The sequence below is a fragment of the Equus quagga genome, chromosome 18 (assembly GCF_021613505.1).
Source record: "Equus quagga isolate Etosha38 chromosome 18, UCLA_HA_Equagga_1.0, whole genome shotgun sequence".
Taxonomy (NCBI): domain Eukaryota; kingdom Metazoa; phylum Chordata; class Mammalia; order Perissodactyla; family Equidae; genus Equus; species Equus quagga.
This window is the reverse complement of record NC_060284.1, coordinates 14,196,628-14,209,720: the sequence shown is the minus strand read 5'-3', so window position 1 is coordinate 14,209,720 and position 13,093 is coordinate 14,196,628. Positions and strand designations below refer to the sequence as shown.

General features: G+C 36.5%; 1 protein-coding gene across 2 annotated transcripts in view; it reads left to right on the top strand.

Annotated features, from left to right (window-relative positions):
• Positions 1-6,311: 6,311 nt before the first annotated feature.
• The window catches only part of PIGK (phosphatidylinositol glycan anchor biosynthesis class K), a 107,555-nt gene continuing 100,773 nt past the window's right edge, over positions 6,312-13,093 (top strand). For both annotated transcript variants that reach the window (XM_046645477.1, XM_046645476.1), the window contains exons 1-2: positions 6,312-6,422; positions 9,798-9,851. In XM_046645477.1, coding sequence (XP_046501433.1) covers positions 6,330-6,422; positions 9,798-9,851 — 147 coding nt within the window. In that variant the 5' untranslated portion in view covers positions 6,312-6,329. The remainder of the gene's footprint in view (positions 6,423-9,797; positions 9,852-13,093) is intronic.

Here is a 13,093-nt window from a genome sequence, read left to right as displayed (position 1 = left end):
TTTATGATAATAAAAGTGATATGTGCTCTTTGTAGAAAGAATGAAGACCCCCAACCACTGTTAACAGTTTAAGTACCTGTAGTAGTTTCGTGCTGCTGCTGTAACAAATTACTACAAACTCAGTGGCTTAAAACAAAATAAATTTATTATCTTATTGTTCTGGAGGTCAGAGGTCCAAAATGGGTTGGTAGAGCTGAGTTTTCTTTGGAAGTGCTATGGGAGAATCCAGTTCCTTGCCTCTTCCAGCTTCTAGAAGCTACTCACAGTCCTTGGCTGGTGGCTCTTCATCACTCTGACCACTGCTTCCATCATCACATCTCCTTCTCTTCTCTGATCCTCTTGCCCTCCTCTTATGAGTTCTCTGTGATTACACTGGACCCATCCAGATAATTCAATATAATCTCCCCTATTCCAGATCCTAATCACATCAGCAAAGTCCCTTTTGTCATGTAAGGTCACATATTCACAGGTTCTAGATTAAGACAATGACATCTTTGGGGAGTCATTATTCTGCCTACCACAGTACCCTTCTAGCAATTTTCTTTTCTTTTTCTTTTTTTTGAGGAAGATTAGCCCTGAGCTAACATCTGCTGCCAATCCTCCTCTTTTTGCTGAGGAAGACTGGCCCTGAGCTAATATCCATGCCCATCTTCCTCTACTTTATATGTGGGATGCCTACCATAGCATAGCTTGCCAAGCAGTGCCATGTCCGCACCCGTGATCCGAACGGCAAACCCCAGGCTGCCAAAGTGGAATGTGTGCACTTAACCGCTGTGCCACTGGGCCGGCTCTGCAATTTCTATTAAACACATAACTCTTCCCCCTCCTCTGCACCATTCCAATAACTTCCTAAGAGATGCCTTTCAGGATGCCCCATATTTTACTAATCATGATATAATTAAAATATTCATTAAAAGTCTTTGGGACTTGGAGAATCTCACAAGGTGCTTAATGAATAAAGCAATATAAAATTGAATAATATCAATTGCACTTGTAGAAAATTCTCAGCTCATGGAGAACTAAATTCTATCAATTAGCTTTGTACCAATAGAACCAGTGACTTCTTGATGGACAAGGGAGGATTACACTACTAATGAAATATCAAGCTCTACATCACTAAAGTATTCATGGCTTTCTGTGTAGGTCATTATGGCATTTTAATGACAACACAGGGTTTCCAAAAATGAGACTTTGAAGGGTAGTTGCTCTTCTGTTGCATTTCATTGGAGCAATGTTATTATGAGTTAGTTCTGAAGCTAATAAGAAGGTCATGAGATGGAAACTGATTACAACAGGACAACAAACTATCATTAAATGGCTCACTGAAAGGAGGGATGAAAAGCATTTGAGGCCAAACTGAAATGGAATTTAAGGTGGTCCAATATCAAAATCAGTACCAGAGAATGAAACAAATACACTAGAAAGGAAACCCTTTTGCTTTAATTGATTTTTTCTATTTGTATTTTACTATATATCTAATTTACTTTCACTGAATTTTATCTTGCCCAAGGAAACATTTTGACTGTTAGATATGAAATGTTTCCATCAAATACTTGTGATGACTGTTGTAGCAAACAGACTTACCTGTAGCAATTAAACTACATAGTATAAATCACATTGCAAAATCTCTCCAGGGCCATGTTTCGATCCTGATTAAATTTATCCTTTCCATTCATCTTACATTTTATAAATGTAACAACATTTATTTAGTAGTCACAAAAGTATTTGTAATAAGTTTATGCAAGTTTGTCTTCCAAATTACTCTGGGTAGATATTTAAACTAGACCTCATTTGTATATGAATCCTAAACCTGGTCCACTTCCTGTGATGCTTATGTTAAAAAAATAGCACCACTATGCATTCATTTGTACAAGTCAGATATCCAAAAGTCACCCTCAAAATTGTCCTCTCTCCTACTTCCAAAATATAATCCATCATCATGTTCTGTTGGTTGTAATCTTAAAATTCTTATCAGTTCTCTCCATTTTTCATCATCTCCACTCTATCACTCTGGTCCAAGCTACCATTGCCTGGACTATTGCAATCACCTCCCAAAAGCTCTGCCTGCAGCCATCCTCCTCATTGGAGCCAGTGTGATCTTTACCATTCTGAAACTTTCCTTGACCTGACTTTCAAGGCTTTGACAGGAGGTGGCACCTGCTTAGCAATGCAGTTTCATCTTGCAGCACTCTCTGTTTTGTTCTTTGAACTGCAAGCACAATGTCACTCAAAAAGTTTCTCTAATAAGCCAAGCTCCCTTTTTCCATAGGTTCTTTGCAGGAGCTGTTTCCTCTGTCTGAAAAGCTCTGCCCACCCTTCCATCTTTTCTTCATCAACCTGTTAATTTTAGCTCAGTCCATTTCCTCAGGGAACCCTACTTTGGTTTTTCTTATAAGGTTGGGTCCCCTACTAGGGGACTAACTAGTCTAACTCTCTTATTAGACTTTTACATTTATTTAAATGCTTCTACTATTAATGTCTGCCTCCCCTAGATTGTAAGCTCCATAAGGGCAGGCACTTGCTCGGTCTTTGCTCTCTCTTCTACTGCCCGTGATTAGCACAATGCCTGGTACGTAACTGATGCTTAATAAATACCCACTGAGTAAATAAATGACACAATGGTGTTCTTGGTGCAGAAAGGAGGAGAGAGAAAAAAAGATATGGGAGGCATACAGGTAAGAGAAGAGAGTGAGAATAAACACTGATCCAAAACTGGAGTCAATAGAGTCAACCTGATTTATTACTTGATTGAAGAGCAATAGGAAAAACAGCATGGATAGACCTAATGGTGTACTTACTGTGAGTGCCAGGCATAAAAACTTTCATTAGAGAAGCCACAGATGAGTACAGATGTGTGTAATTTTGATCTGGTAATCAAATGCTTGTTTTTTCTTTTAGTTGCTAAGTTAAGTCAATTATTCACATAATGAATAGCTGAACTGAATTCTAGTCTAAATGCAGACTCTGGTTAAAAATTCTTTTTTTCTTTTTTAAAATAGAGATATAATTGACATATACAAGTGTATTAATTTTAGGTATGTAACATAATAATTTGATATTATGCATATATTGCAAAATGATTACCATAATAAATTAGTTAACATCCATCACCACACAGTTACAAATTTTTTTTTTTTGGGATGAGAACTTCAACATCTACCCTCTTAGCAACTTTCAAATATACAATACAGTATTGTTAACTATAGTCACCATGCTGTACATTACGTTCCCAGGACTTATTTATCTGATAAGTGGAAGCTTATACCTTTTGACCACATTCATTCCTTTCACCCAGCCCCTTCCCCACACCTCTGGCAACCACTAATCTGTTCTCTGTATTTATGAGTATGGTTAATAATTTTGACGAAATTTTGAACAATGCTATCGCACATATCAATAGATTTAAAAAAATTATTTCCCATGTTGAGTGGTGTTTAAAACTGCTCATGTGTCTTACATTTAGGTATGAAGCTGGCTGTATCCCATACATGAAAATCAGTAGTTCAATGGAAACAACAAAGAGAAACAGAAATCTACTTCTTTCACATGACAACGAATACTTATTCTAGTCCAAGAGCTAATGATAGGCTTAATGGCAAAGTGCTAGACCATTCCTTTTAAAAGAAAAATGAAGCAAGGAAATCTGCTTGCTATCAACATTATTAATTAATACTGAGCCATAAATAAGCTGTGGAAAAGAAATACAAAGAATAATACTGGGAAGGAAGAGAGAAAAAGATAGTTTGCAGATAATATTATTGTAAAACTAGAAAAGCCAAAACAATTTGTCAAACAAGATTTTTAAATAATTTTCATAAGTAAAATAATGAAATAATTCTTCTTATTAAAATAATGAAAGAGCTGTTGGACACAAAATATGACCTACACATGAGCAAATAACTGATCAGAGTACATATTATAGATATTACCTATTTATAATTACTTAGATATATTTCCTACATAATGGAAAAAGAAATCCATTAAGAATAACAACAAATGTTTAAAATGCTTAGGAAGCAGATTGATTTAGATATCTCTGACTTAAAGTTTTATGGAGAAATTAAAAAATGGAACCACAAATAAATGAGAGACTTCCATGTCCCTGGATGAGAGACTAAACATGATAAAGGTGTCAGCTTCTCTCAGATTTATTAATAGATTTTTGTATAATCTCACTAAAAAATCCAAATAGTATTACTTTCTTATGACTTGAAAAAATTGTTATAAAATTCAGCTGGAAAATTACCAGGTGAAATCATCAAAGAATTTTGTGAAAAATGATGTCTACTGAAATGGTTAGCCTTAATGGCCAAATATTAAAATACATTAAAAGCAACAATAATTAAAATAACATGGCATTGGCCCTGAAATAGACATATATTTTAATTGAAGAGAACAGAAAGCCTGGAAATACTGTATTTTTTATAAAAATTTAATAAAAATTATCTTGAGGCAATGGGAAAGGCAAGCATTACGTAGAAAATCATGTTGGATAATTGGATACCAATTTTGATGAAAGTACTGGTAGATCGTTACAGCAATGGCTCCCACAGAATTCTGTCTCCCTGGTCCTACATCCTTGCATCTCTCTGCTTGGATGCACCACAAAGTTTTGGGTGGTCTGTTATGCAGCAACAGATAACTCACATAACATTTTACAGCATATACCAAAACATATTCCAGATAGTTGAAGAGTTAAACATAAAATTAAAGAAAATAAAACTTTTGATCTGAGACCAGAATGAACTTGTCATTCAGGTCCCAGACAACTTCACTCAGGTCCCAGATCAAATGTTACCTCTGCAGAGAGGTTTTCCCTGACCACCCATTGAAGTAGTGTCTCCCTTCCCCTTCAGTTTCTCTCTCTTTATCCTATTTGTATCACTATGTGAATTTATTGTATTCATTTTTCTTTTCTTCTTGTTTGGCTTCCATCCTAGAAAGTAAGGTCCACCAGAGCAAAACCTTTCCTTTCAGCAGTATCCTGGTACGTTATTAGCATTCACTAGACTTTTGTTGAACTAATGAACAAATAAAAGACATTCTGGTAGTGTGCTAACTTTCTTGGTTTCACAATGGAAAACCTGAAATCTGACTACTCAACATTAAACATCTCACAAAGTGCAATAGCAAACGAAAAAAATAAAATGGAAAGAGAGACAAGAGAATGGGAAAAGCAATAGCATACAATATGACAAGGGCTAATGTCACTTCTTTATAAAGATATCATTCAAATGCATATGTAAAACAAAGCTACGAACAGAAAATTTACATCAGAGGACAGACAGAATGTTTATAAACACAAGACAAGACAGCAGCTCTTGACAGTAATCAAAGAACTACAAATGTAATCACCTCAAGGTAACATTTTATACCACGGAATTTAGAGCAAAAACTCGCTATAATTTGGTGGTGTGTATTCTGATGGCATGGTGAGTTTGTACACTTTGTAAAGCAACAGCATTGACAGCATTAAAACTTTTGTGTCTTTTGATCCAAGATTACTATTCCAGGAATATTATCCAGAGAAAATAAGTCAACAAATTTAAAAAGCCAAATGCCCAAAGATACTCTCTACAATACTATCTTTATAGTAGAACTTAGAAAATTTGTATTGTTCGACAACGGGGCAATTACTTTGAGGCATCAACAAGGGATGGAATTGCATGTTACTATTAAATATTAAAAACCGCAAGATTATAAAGCAGCATAAAGACATGTTTATATTATGCTAGCTAGAAACCAGAATTTAAAATTTAGTACATATAATGAACGGAATGGAACGAATACACACGATCTTATTAAATCCTCAGTCTCTTTAAGTTTTAGCTCCACAATTACAGAACAACAATCTAACTAATTTCTCCTTGTTCGTACTTTTAATAAGTAATAGACTCTAAGCCTGTTAGTTGGAGCACCCCCCAATTTTCCATTTGAAATCGATCCAATTAACCACCTTTTTGTTCCCAAACGCTTGCTCTTCCCCCCACATCATGCTTCGCATATTCAAAGAATGGGGAGCACTATGCAAAAAACGAAACAGCTTCTTAAACTTTATGGGATCACGTTTTTCTCCCTCATCTTTCAAAAAAATTTTGGAACATTATATCTATTTCACAAAGCAAAAACCGAAGATGCAAACGATCAGCGACCTACGCCAGCCTCGCCCCAGCTAGGTAAATGCTCAAACGGCGCGCAAACGCCGACTTTTAAAGGGTGGGGAAGGGCGGGCCTCAAGCAGTTGGGGCTGGAGTCGCAAAAAAGCCTCCGCGCTGCTTTACGGCCCACGCCCCGCCCCTTCAGGTGCGGGAGAGCTGAAGCCGGCAAACATGGCCGCCAACTCGTTTCGGCCCCGGGCCCTGACTGCCCTGGCAGGGTTGTTGGCCTTGTCCTTCGGCAGCTTGGCCGATAGTCGGATCGAGGTAGGAGTCAGTCTTCTCTGAGCGACAGGGTGCTGGGAGGACAGCTGCTTGCGGCTGTGTGCGCCCGGCAGATGTCCTATACACGGCTGCGGGACGCCTCCTGGAGCTATCAGCCTTCGATGGGCTGACCAGGCTTTGGGAGGGTGTCACCGGGGACGGCATAGGACAGTGGCGGTCTGTTTCAGCTTTCTAAAACGATGAATTAAAACTATCAACTCGTCGGAGGCAGGGGAGGACCTGACCCTTTGCTCCTACGTGTGTGCAGTGCTGGCAGGTGAAATGATAGCACAAGAGTGCAGGCCCTGCTTCCCTTCTGAACTGCATGCTCCCCTTTGGTCCAAGTCGGAGGGGTACGGCCCACAGGACGTTCTGACGCTTTTAAAGCTTTACTGTCCCCTGTACTCTGATGATTCCTCAGTCCAGTTCTCCAGTCTGGATTTCTAGCGTCATTTTCAGGCCCGCGTGTCCGGCTGCCTAAGGGGCCCGGGATAGTCAGTACACAGTTGAAATCTTCTGCCGACCCAACCTCCTATGGGGTTGCTCCTAAGCCAGAAACCTGGGAGTTTGTAATAAACTCCGATCTTCATCCCACATTTTAATCATCACTAAATTCTCTGTTCTGAACTCTTAAAATTGCTTTCACCTCTCCAGTTCCACTGGCTTCATGCAGCCCTGGTCATTTCTTGCCTAGACTATTGCAATAACTTTATCTTGTTTCCCCCGGGCTTCCAAACTCCCTCATTCAGATGCTAGATTAGTCTTCATAAAATGTAAACGTGATTAGGTTATTCTTCTGATTGCATCCTTTCGATATTTTTCCTTTGCATACGGAATAAAGTCTAAACGTCATGATCTGGTCTCTGCCTACTTTTCCAGTCTTCATAGTCAAGCCCATTCTCCCCCCTGCCTCAGTGCCTTGAGCTTACACCAGGCCTTCAAACTTTTTGAATACACACTCCCATCAGTTAAAAAAGATATTGAGCATGCACTCTATTCATGAATTACTGCTAATTTAGATATCCAATATTTATAAAGCATTTTTTTAGATAGTGTAAAGATCACTAGAAGTTCTACCATTTTCCTTCTTATTCTAGTGATTATCCTGTATACTTCACTTTGGATACCATTACTGTCTTTTGTAGTTACACAGTTGTGCTTTTTCATATTACTGTGTTTTATACCAGGCTTCCTCTGGCTGTTCACTTACTAAGACGTAGTAAAAGCATAACCTGCGTAGAACCTGTCCCTGTCCCTTACCTTTGCCCTTACCGTTGTGATTTGCGCACTTAACTAGCATAGTGCTCATCTCTTACAACCCATGTATGCTTTATACTATTATTCCATCGTCTTTCACTTTGAGGACAACAGCTCCCTAACTGGTCTGTCTCAATTCATTTTTTCTTCTAGTCTATTCTCCAAGCTGCAGCCTGAGTAACTTTTAAAAATACAGATGTGGTCACGTCACCCATATACTCCTTAAGGTTGCTTTAAGGCTAAAGAACAAAATCTTCATCATACCCACAAACAAGGCCCTGTGTACTTGGGCCCCTGCTTACACCTCCAGTTTTCTCTCAGACTTCTACTTATGCTAATCTTTCAGTTTAAACTCAAAACTTCAGTTTAAATTTCAGTTTAAAGCTCAAAACCTTTAAGCTCCCTCTGTCATTAGGGCCTGTGTTCCCTCTGTCTGGAATTATCTTCACTCCTCTTCATCTTTTGGATCCTAACCTAAATGTCACTTCTCTAGGCAAACCTTCCCTGACCCCTCTCCCAGAGATCAGGTTAGGTCCCCCTGTTATTCTCTTTCATAATACTGTGTATCTTACCTTTCTGAAATGTCTAGTTTGCACTTAACTGCTTAATGTGTGTCTATCAAATTGGATAGCAACCTCTTGGAAGGCGAGTACTATGATTATTTTTGCCTATCATTGTATTCTGAGCACTCAGGACAGTGACTGGCCCATGGTGCCCAGTGAATGTGATGGATGAATGAATGTTACATTGTAGTGTAATGTGTTTGCATGCTTGTCTTCTTTATTGAACTGTGGGGTTATTGAGAGAAAGTAACGTGCTTTTTAGTGATTTTTATGTCACTGTGCATACATGGTACCTGGCACATAATGGGTGCTCCATCAACTGTGCATAGAATGAATGAGTAATTTTGCAGTGACTCTGTTGTCTAAACAATCACAAAAGAGATTTGCCATCTCAAAATTTTCACTAAAGTCTTAATGATGTAAGAATTTTGGAGCTGGAAGGTTCGTTAAGAGATTTTTGGGTCAACTGATTTTCTGTGTGAGAAGAGTCAAGTCTAAAGAGCTAAATGACTTACCCCAATCTCACAGCCAGGTGAACGATAGGATCTGGGCTACAACCCAGATCTTCAAATTCCTAAACCAGTGCCTTATCCCTTATAGCATGTTGCTTTCTTTAGCCTTTAAGCAGCTGTTGAGAAAGGTTTAATAAATATATATATGTATGTATGTAACTATAAATATATGACACACATTTGAGTAGAATTTTTTATTTTACTTTCCCTGAAATTTTCTTGTCAGCTGAAACTTAAAACAGTTAACATTTGTTATGCAACTACTATGTTCCAGTCACCATTCCTACATTTCTGAGTCAGGTAACATACCATTTTATAGATGGAGAAATGGAGGCACAGAGAAGTTAAGCAGCTTTACTATGTTTATACAGCTAGTGAGTAACAGGGCCCAGATTTGGATCCAGGTAGTCTGACTGTTGTAATAATTAGTGCTGTTTGGGAGCAGATCTGAGGTCCTTATGATTTATATTCACTATTATTTTAATATATAATCAAAATCCTGTTCGTTAGGTGTCTGAACAGTATTGGATGCTGAGATTTTTAATGTTCCATGATGGCAAATATAATTCAGGTTTACTTTTATAGATTATTGATATGGTACATGACAGTATGTTAGAGAATGTGTTCAATCAAATTTATTGGTGAGTTGAAATAAAGTAATTGGAAGTACCCAGCACAGAGTAGGAACAAATATCGAATGAAATTTCAACAGGAAGAGTATTGTTATATGTAGAATCGAGACATGAAATAAATCATTCACAATTTGAAGACTGAGAGGAAAATTAGAGGGAAATAGGAAAAGCTGGCTGTGTTTGAGATAAAATGTTTAAAAACAAACAGCCCCCCCCCAATCATGCCTCCCGGCAAAAAATAAAACTATTTTGTCCTTCATAAGATCAAATACTAGAAATTTTATAAACTTGCATAATGATGACTTACTGTTATTACAGCTCTAAAAACTCCATGAATCATAGCTGTCCTTTATTGATCTTTATTCGGGGAAATGCAGCTTTTCCTTCTAATCTCTGCTATTATTTGACTGATAGGATCAAGCAGAACAGTTCTTTAGAAGTGGCCATACAAACAACTGGGCTGTTTTGGTAAGTGTATTCTATGAAGGTATACCTTGCTGTTCACTTTAGATATGTCTGAGAAATTGTGTATGAATCAGATTTTTGAAAATAAAATTTTTCTTATATCTTATAACAGAAATTCTTTATTTCGATTTGGCTATATTTTAAATCGACTACATCAACTAATAATATTTTTTGCCTTCAGTATATCTGGGTAAATAAATATAAGAATAAACTAGGGATGCTGTTGTTAAGGAAGCATTTTATAAAATGTAGAATTATTTTAATGATGGAAACTAGTAATTGTATTTCTTACCTATAATATTAGTTTATAGATACTTTCCACTCAGGCTACTTTATTTTTATTTTTTTAATTGTTTTTTTCTGTTAACAAAAATGATCATTGTAGACAATTCAAATTATGCAGAAAAGTTTACAAGAAGACAGGTTAATTTTACGTTATGTGAATTTCACCTCAGTTTAAAAAAAGGAAAACAATCCTGAAGTCCCATGTGCCAGGATCAAGATTTTGATGAACATTCTTCTAACCTTATCTCTTTTCATATATAAGCATAAAATATATGATTTTATATAACTGGGATCATATTATATCTGCTATTTTGCAACCTCATAGCAGTATAGCTTCAGGATCTTTCCCTGCCGGTACATATGGGGATACATGATCATTTCCAAAGGCTGCATTGTTTTCTATTTGATGAATGTATCATAATCTCCAGTTCATTGGCATTTAGATTCTAAATTTTTCATAATTTTAACAGGGCTGTGTTGGACATCCTTGTACATACATGTTTGTGAACCTGGCTGATTTTCTTTTTAGGATAAATTCTTAGGCATAAGGCTGTGAAGTCACGGAGCATAATTGTCCTCCAGAAATGCTGTACCTCTTTTTCTAATCTCAAGTCTACTGTGTATTAACTTTTATCTTTTCTTTTTGACGGCTGGGCAACAAATTAAATTTTGTTTTAATTTGCGTTGTTTTGATTCTTAGTGAGGTTTGCTTATCGGCCCATTTTCTTTCTTTTACCTTTTTTTCTTTGTGTGAATTACCATCTTTAATTTATCTGGATTCACAAATTTGTATTTTTAATTCACCAAATAGAATACATGTAATCAATTTTGTTTTTCCTGTGCTTAGAAAGTGTTTGGATAATGGTTTTGCTACTGGGGATTCATTTAATGACATTTGCATGATTAGAAGATACAATAAATTTGACTTAATGAAAAAAATATGTAAAAGGATTGACTGGAAGGAAGGATTAGGAAATAAAGAGGCAAGAAAGGAAGCTGATTTTGTGAAAAATGAAGGGAGCAAAGAATGTACATTGTTTCAAAGCCAGTAACTTGTGTTGGAAAAGGAGGAAAACTGGGAAACACAAATTGTAAGAATACAATGGAAATGTAAAGGAGATGGGTAGAGGAATTCAACTAAAAGTACAGAACAAACATATAAGACTGTAATTAACTTTACGAAGGCCAAAGGAAGATTCTCTGAGTGTTTGAGGCCTTGTAAGTTTATTTGGAATAGTTTTATAGAAGTATGTAATTATCTACAGGTTTCTAGAAGTAAATAAAGAGTGATTACAGTTGCTATACATATTTGTATTAAATAAAATTTTATTATCATTAAATTGGACAGTAAAATATCAGTTCATGGCTCATTTTCTTGTTCTCCAGAAAAGAGCACCTCTATATGCTACCCCTCACAAGAGATTTTATGAAGGAATTGAACAAAAGTTGCATAAGATAAGGAGACAGGTTTTCAAAGACCACTTAAAAGTGGGGAAAACTGTCAGGAGGCAGGCCGTGATCCGCCAATTTGAGAGGATAACTTGCTCTGCAGGAAACCGAGGGCTCTTCCATGATTAGTCTCTCCATGGAATTCTTGGAAGAGGGAATAACTGCCTATGTGCAGACAACTAATTGCTACAGGGCTCATCCTTGAGTGTAAGAGCCTCTTAGCTTCTACTTCACACGCATCAAAGGCTTCCTTGTTCTGGGAAACCTGTGACTAAGCCGCTCTCCGGTCTCAGTAACCTGGGTCTCAGAGGAGAATAGAGGGTGAAAAAGAATTATTACTGAGCATTTCACAACTGCAGTTTTCATATTTTGTGCATATTTTACACATTAACTCAGACTTAGTATAGTGAGACTTCAATAAATTGTACTTTCTTAAATGGAAAATTATGAAATTTGACCAGGGCCAAGTTGAAAGTACTAAACGTGCATTTCTTTCAATGTTATGTAATTCAGATTTAAAAAATATATTTATTTTTTCCCTCCCACTTTGACTTAATTTGTTTTTAGTCTTGACTAGATGATCACAGGTAAATAAGATGCCCCTTTGCTTTTGTGATATGACTGAAAAAACTTTTCCCACCAGAGGGAGGTAGAAGGAAAGTTAGATTCCATTTAGTCTCAGGATCTGCTTTGAAACAAATATATTTGCATCTGTTTAATAAAAAAAGTTATAAAGATAATCCATACTCATAGTTAAAAAGAAGTACAATGAGGAGGGGTGTAAACTGGGAAGTTATTGCACCCCTCTTTGACCTCTTTTTTTATTCTCTATAATCTCTATTATCAGTTTCTTGTGTATCCTTTCAGAAATTTAAAATGCATACGATCAGATTTGTGTCTTCCTATCCCTCCTTTTAAAAAGACTAATGGATCATATTCTTTTATAACTTGCTTTTTTTTGGTATTCCATTCAGTGACTATGTAATAATTTATATTAGGTTGATATTTTCTGGTCCCTTCTTTTTTCCTACCTTAATTTCATGTCTAGTAAACTGCTGGTGAAAATGAGGGCAGTTTCTTAGGTTTATGCTCATTGAATACTATAATAGATGAGAAATCCTTTTGGATATGGTAAAGTGTACTGAATATACTGGTTTTTATTTTGACTAATTCAGATATAAATTATATTATTTTTGCTCAAGTTAGGGAACCTGTAGATTCTTTGCTACTTATGGGTCGTGATTTTGTTTCTTGCTTTTTGGTTTTGATTTTTGCTAATATAGGCAACATTATAGTGAAAATCCTTGAATACATATTTTTGCATATTTCTGTGAGCTAAATCAAAAGATAAGTGCATTTTCAAACTTGATATATGTTGCAGAGTACCCTCTTAGAAGGTTCATATTAGTTTACCTTCCCATCATTAGGATATGAGTATTCATTTCCCCACACCTTTATCAAAACCATCAGTTGTCAGACTTTTGAATACATACCAATTCGATTTGTATTTT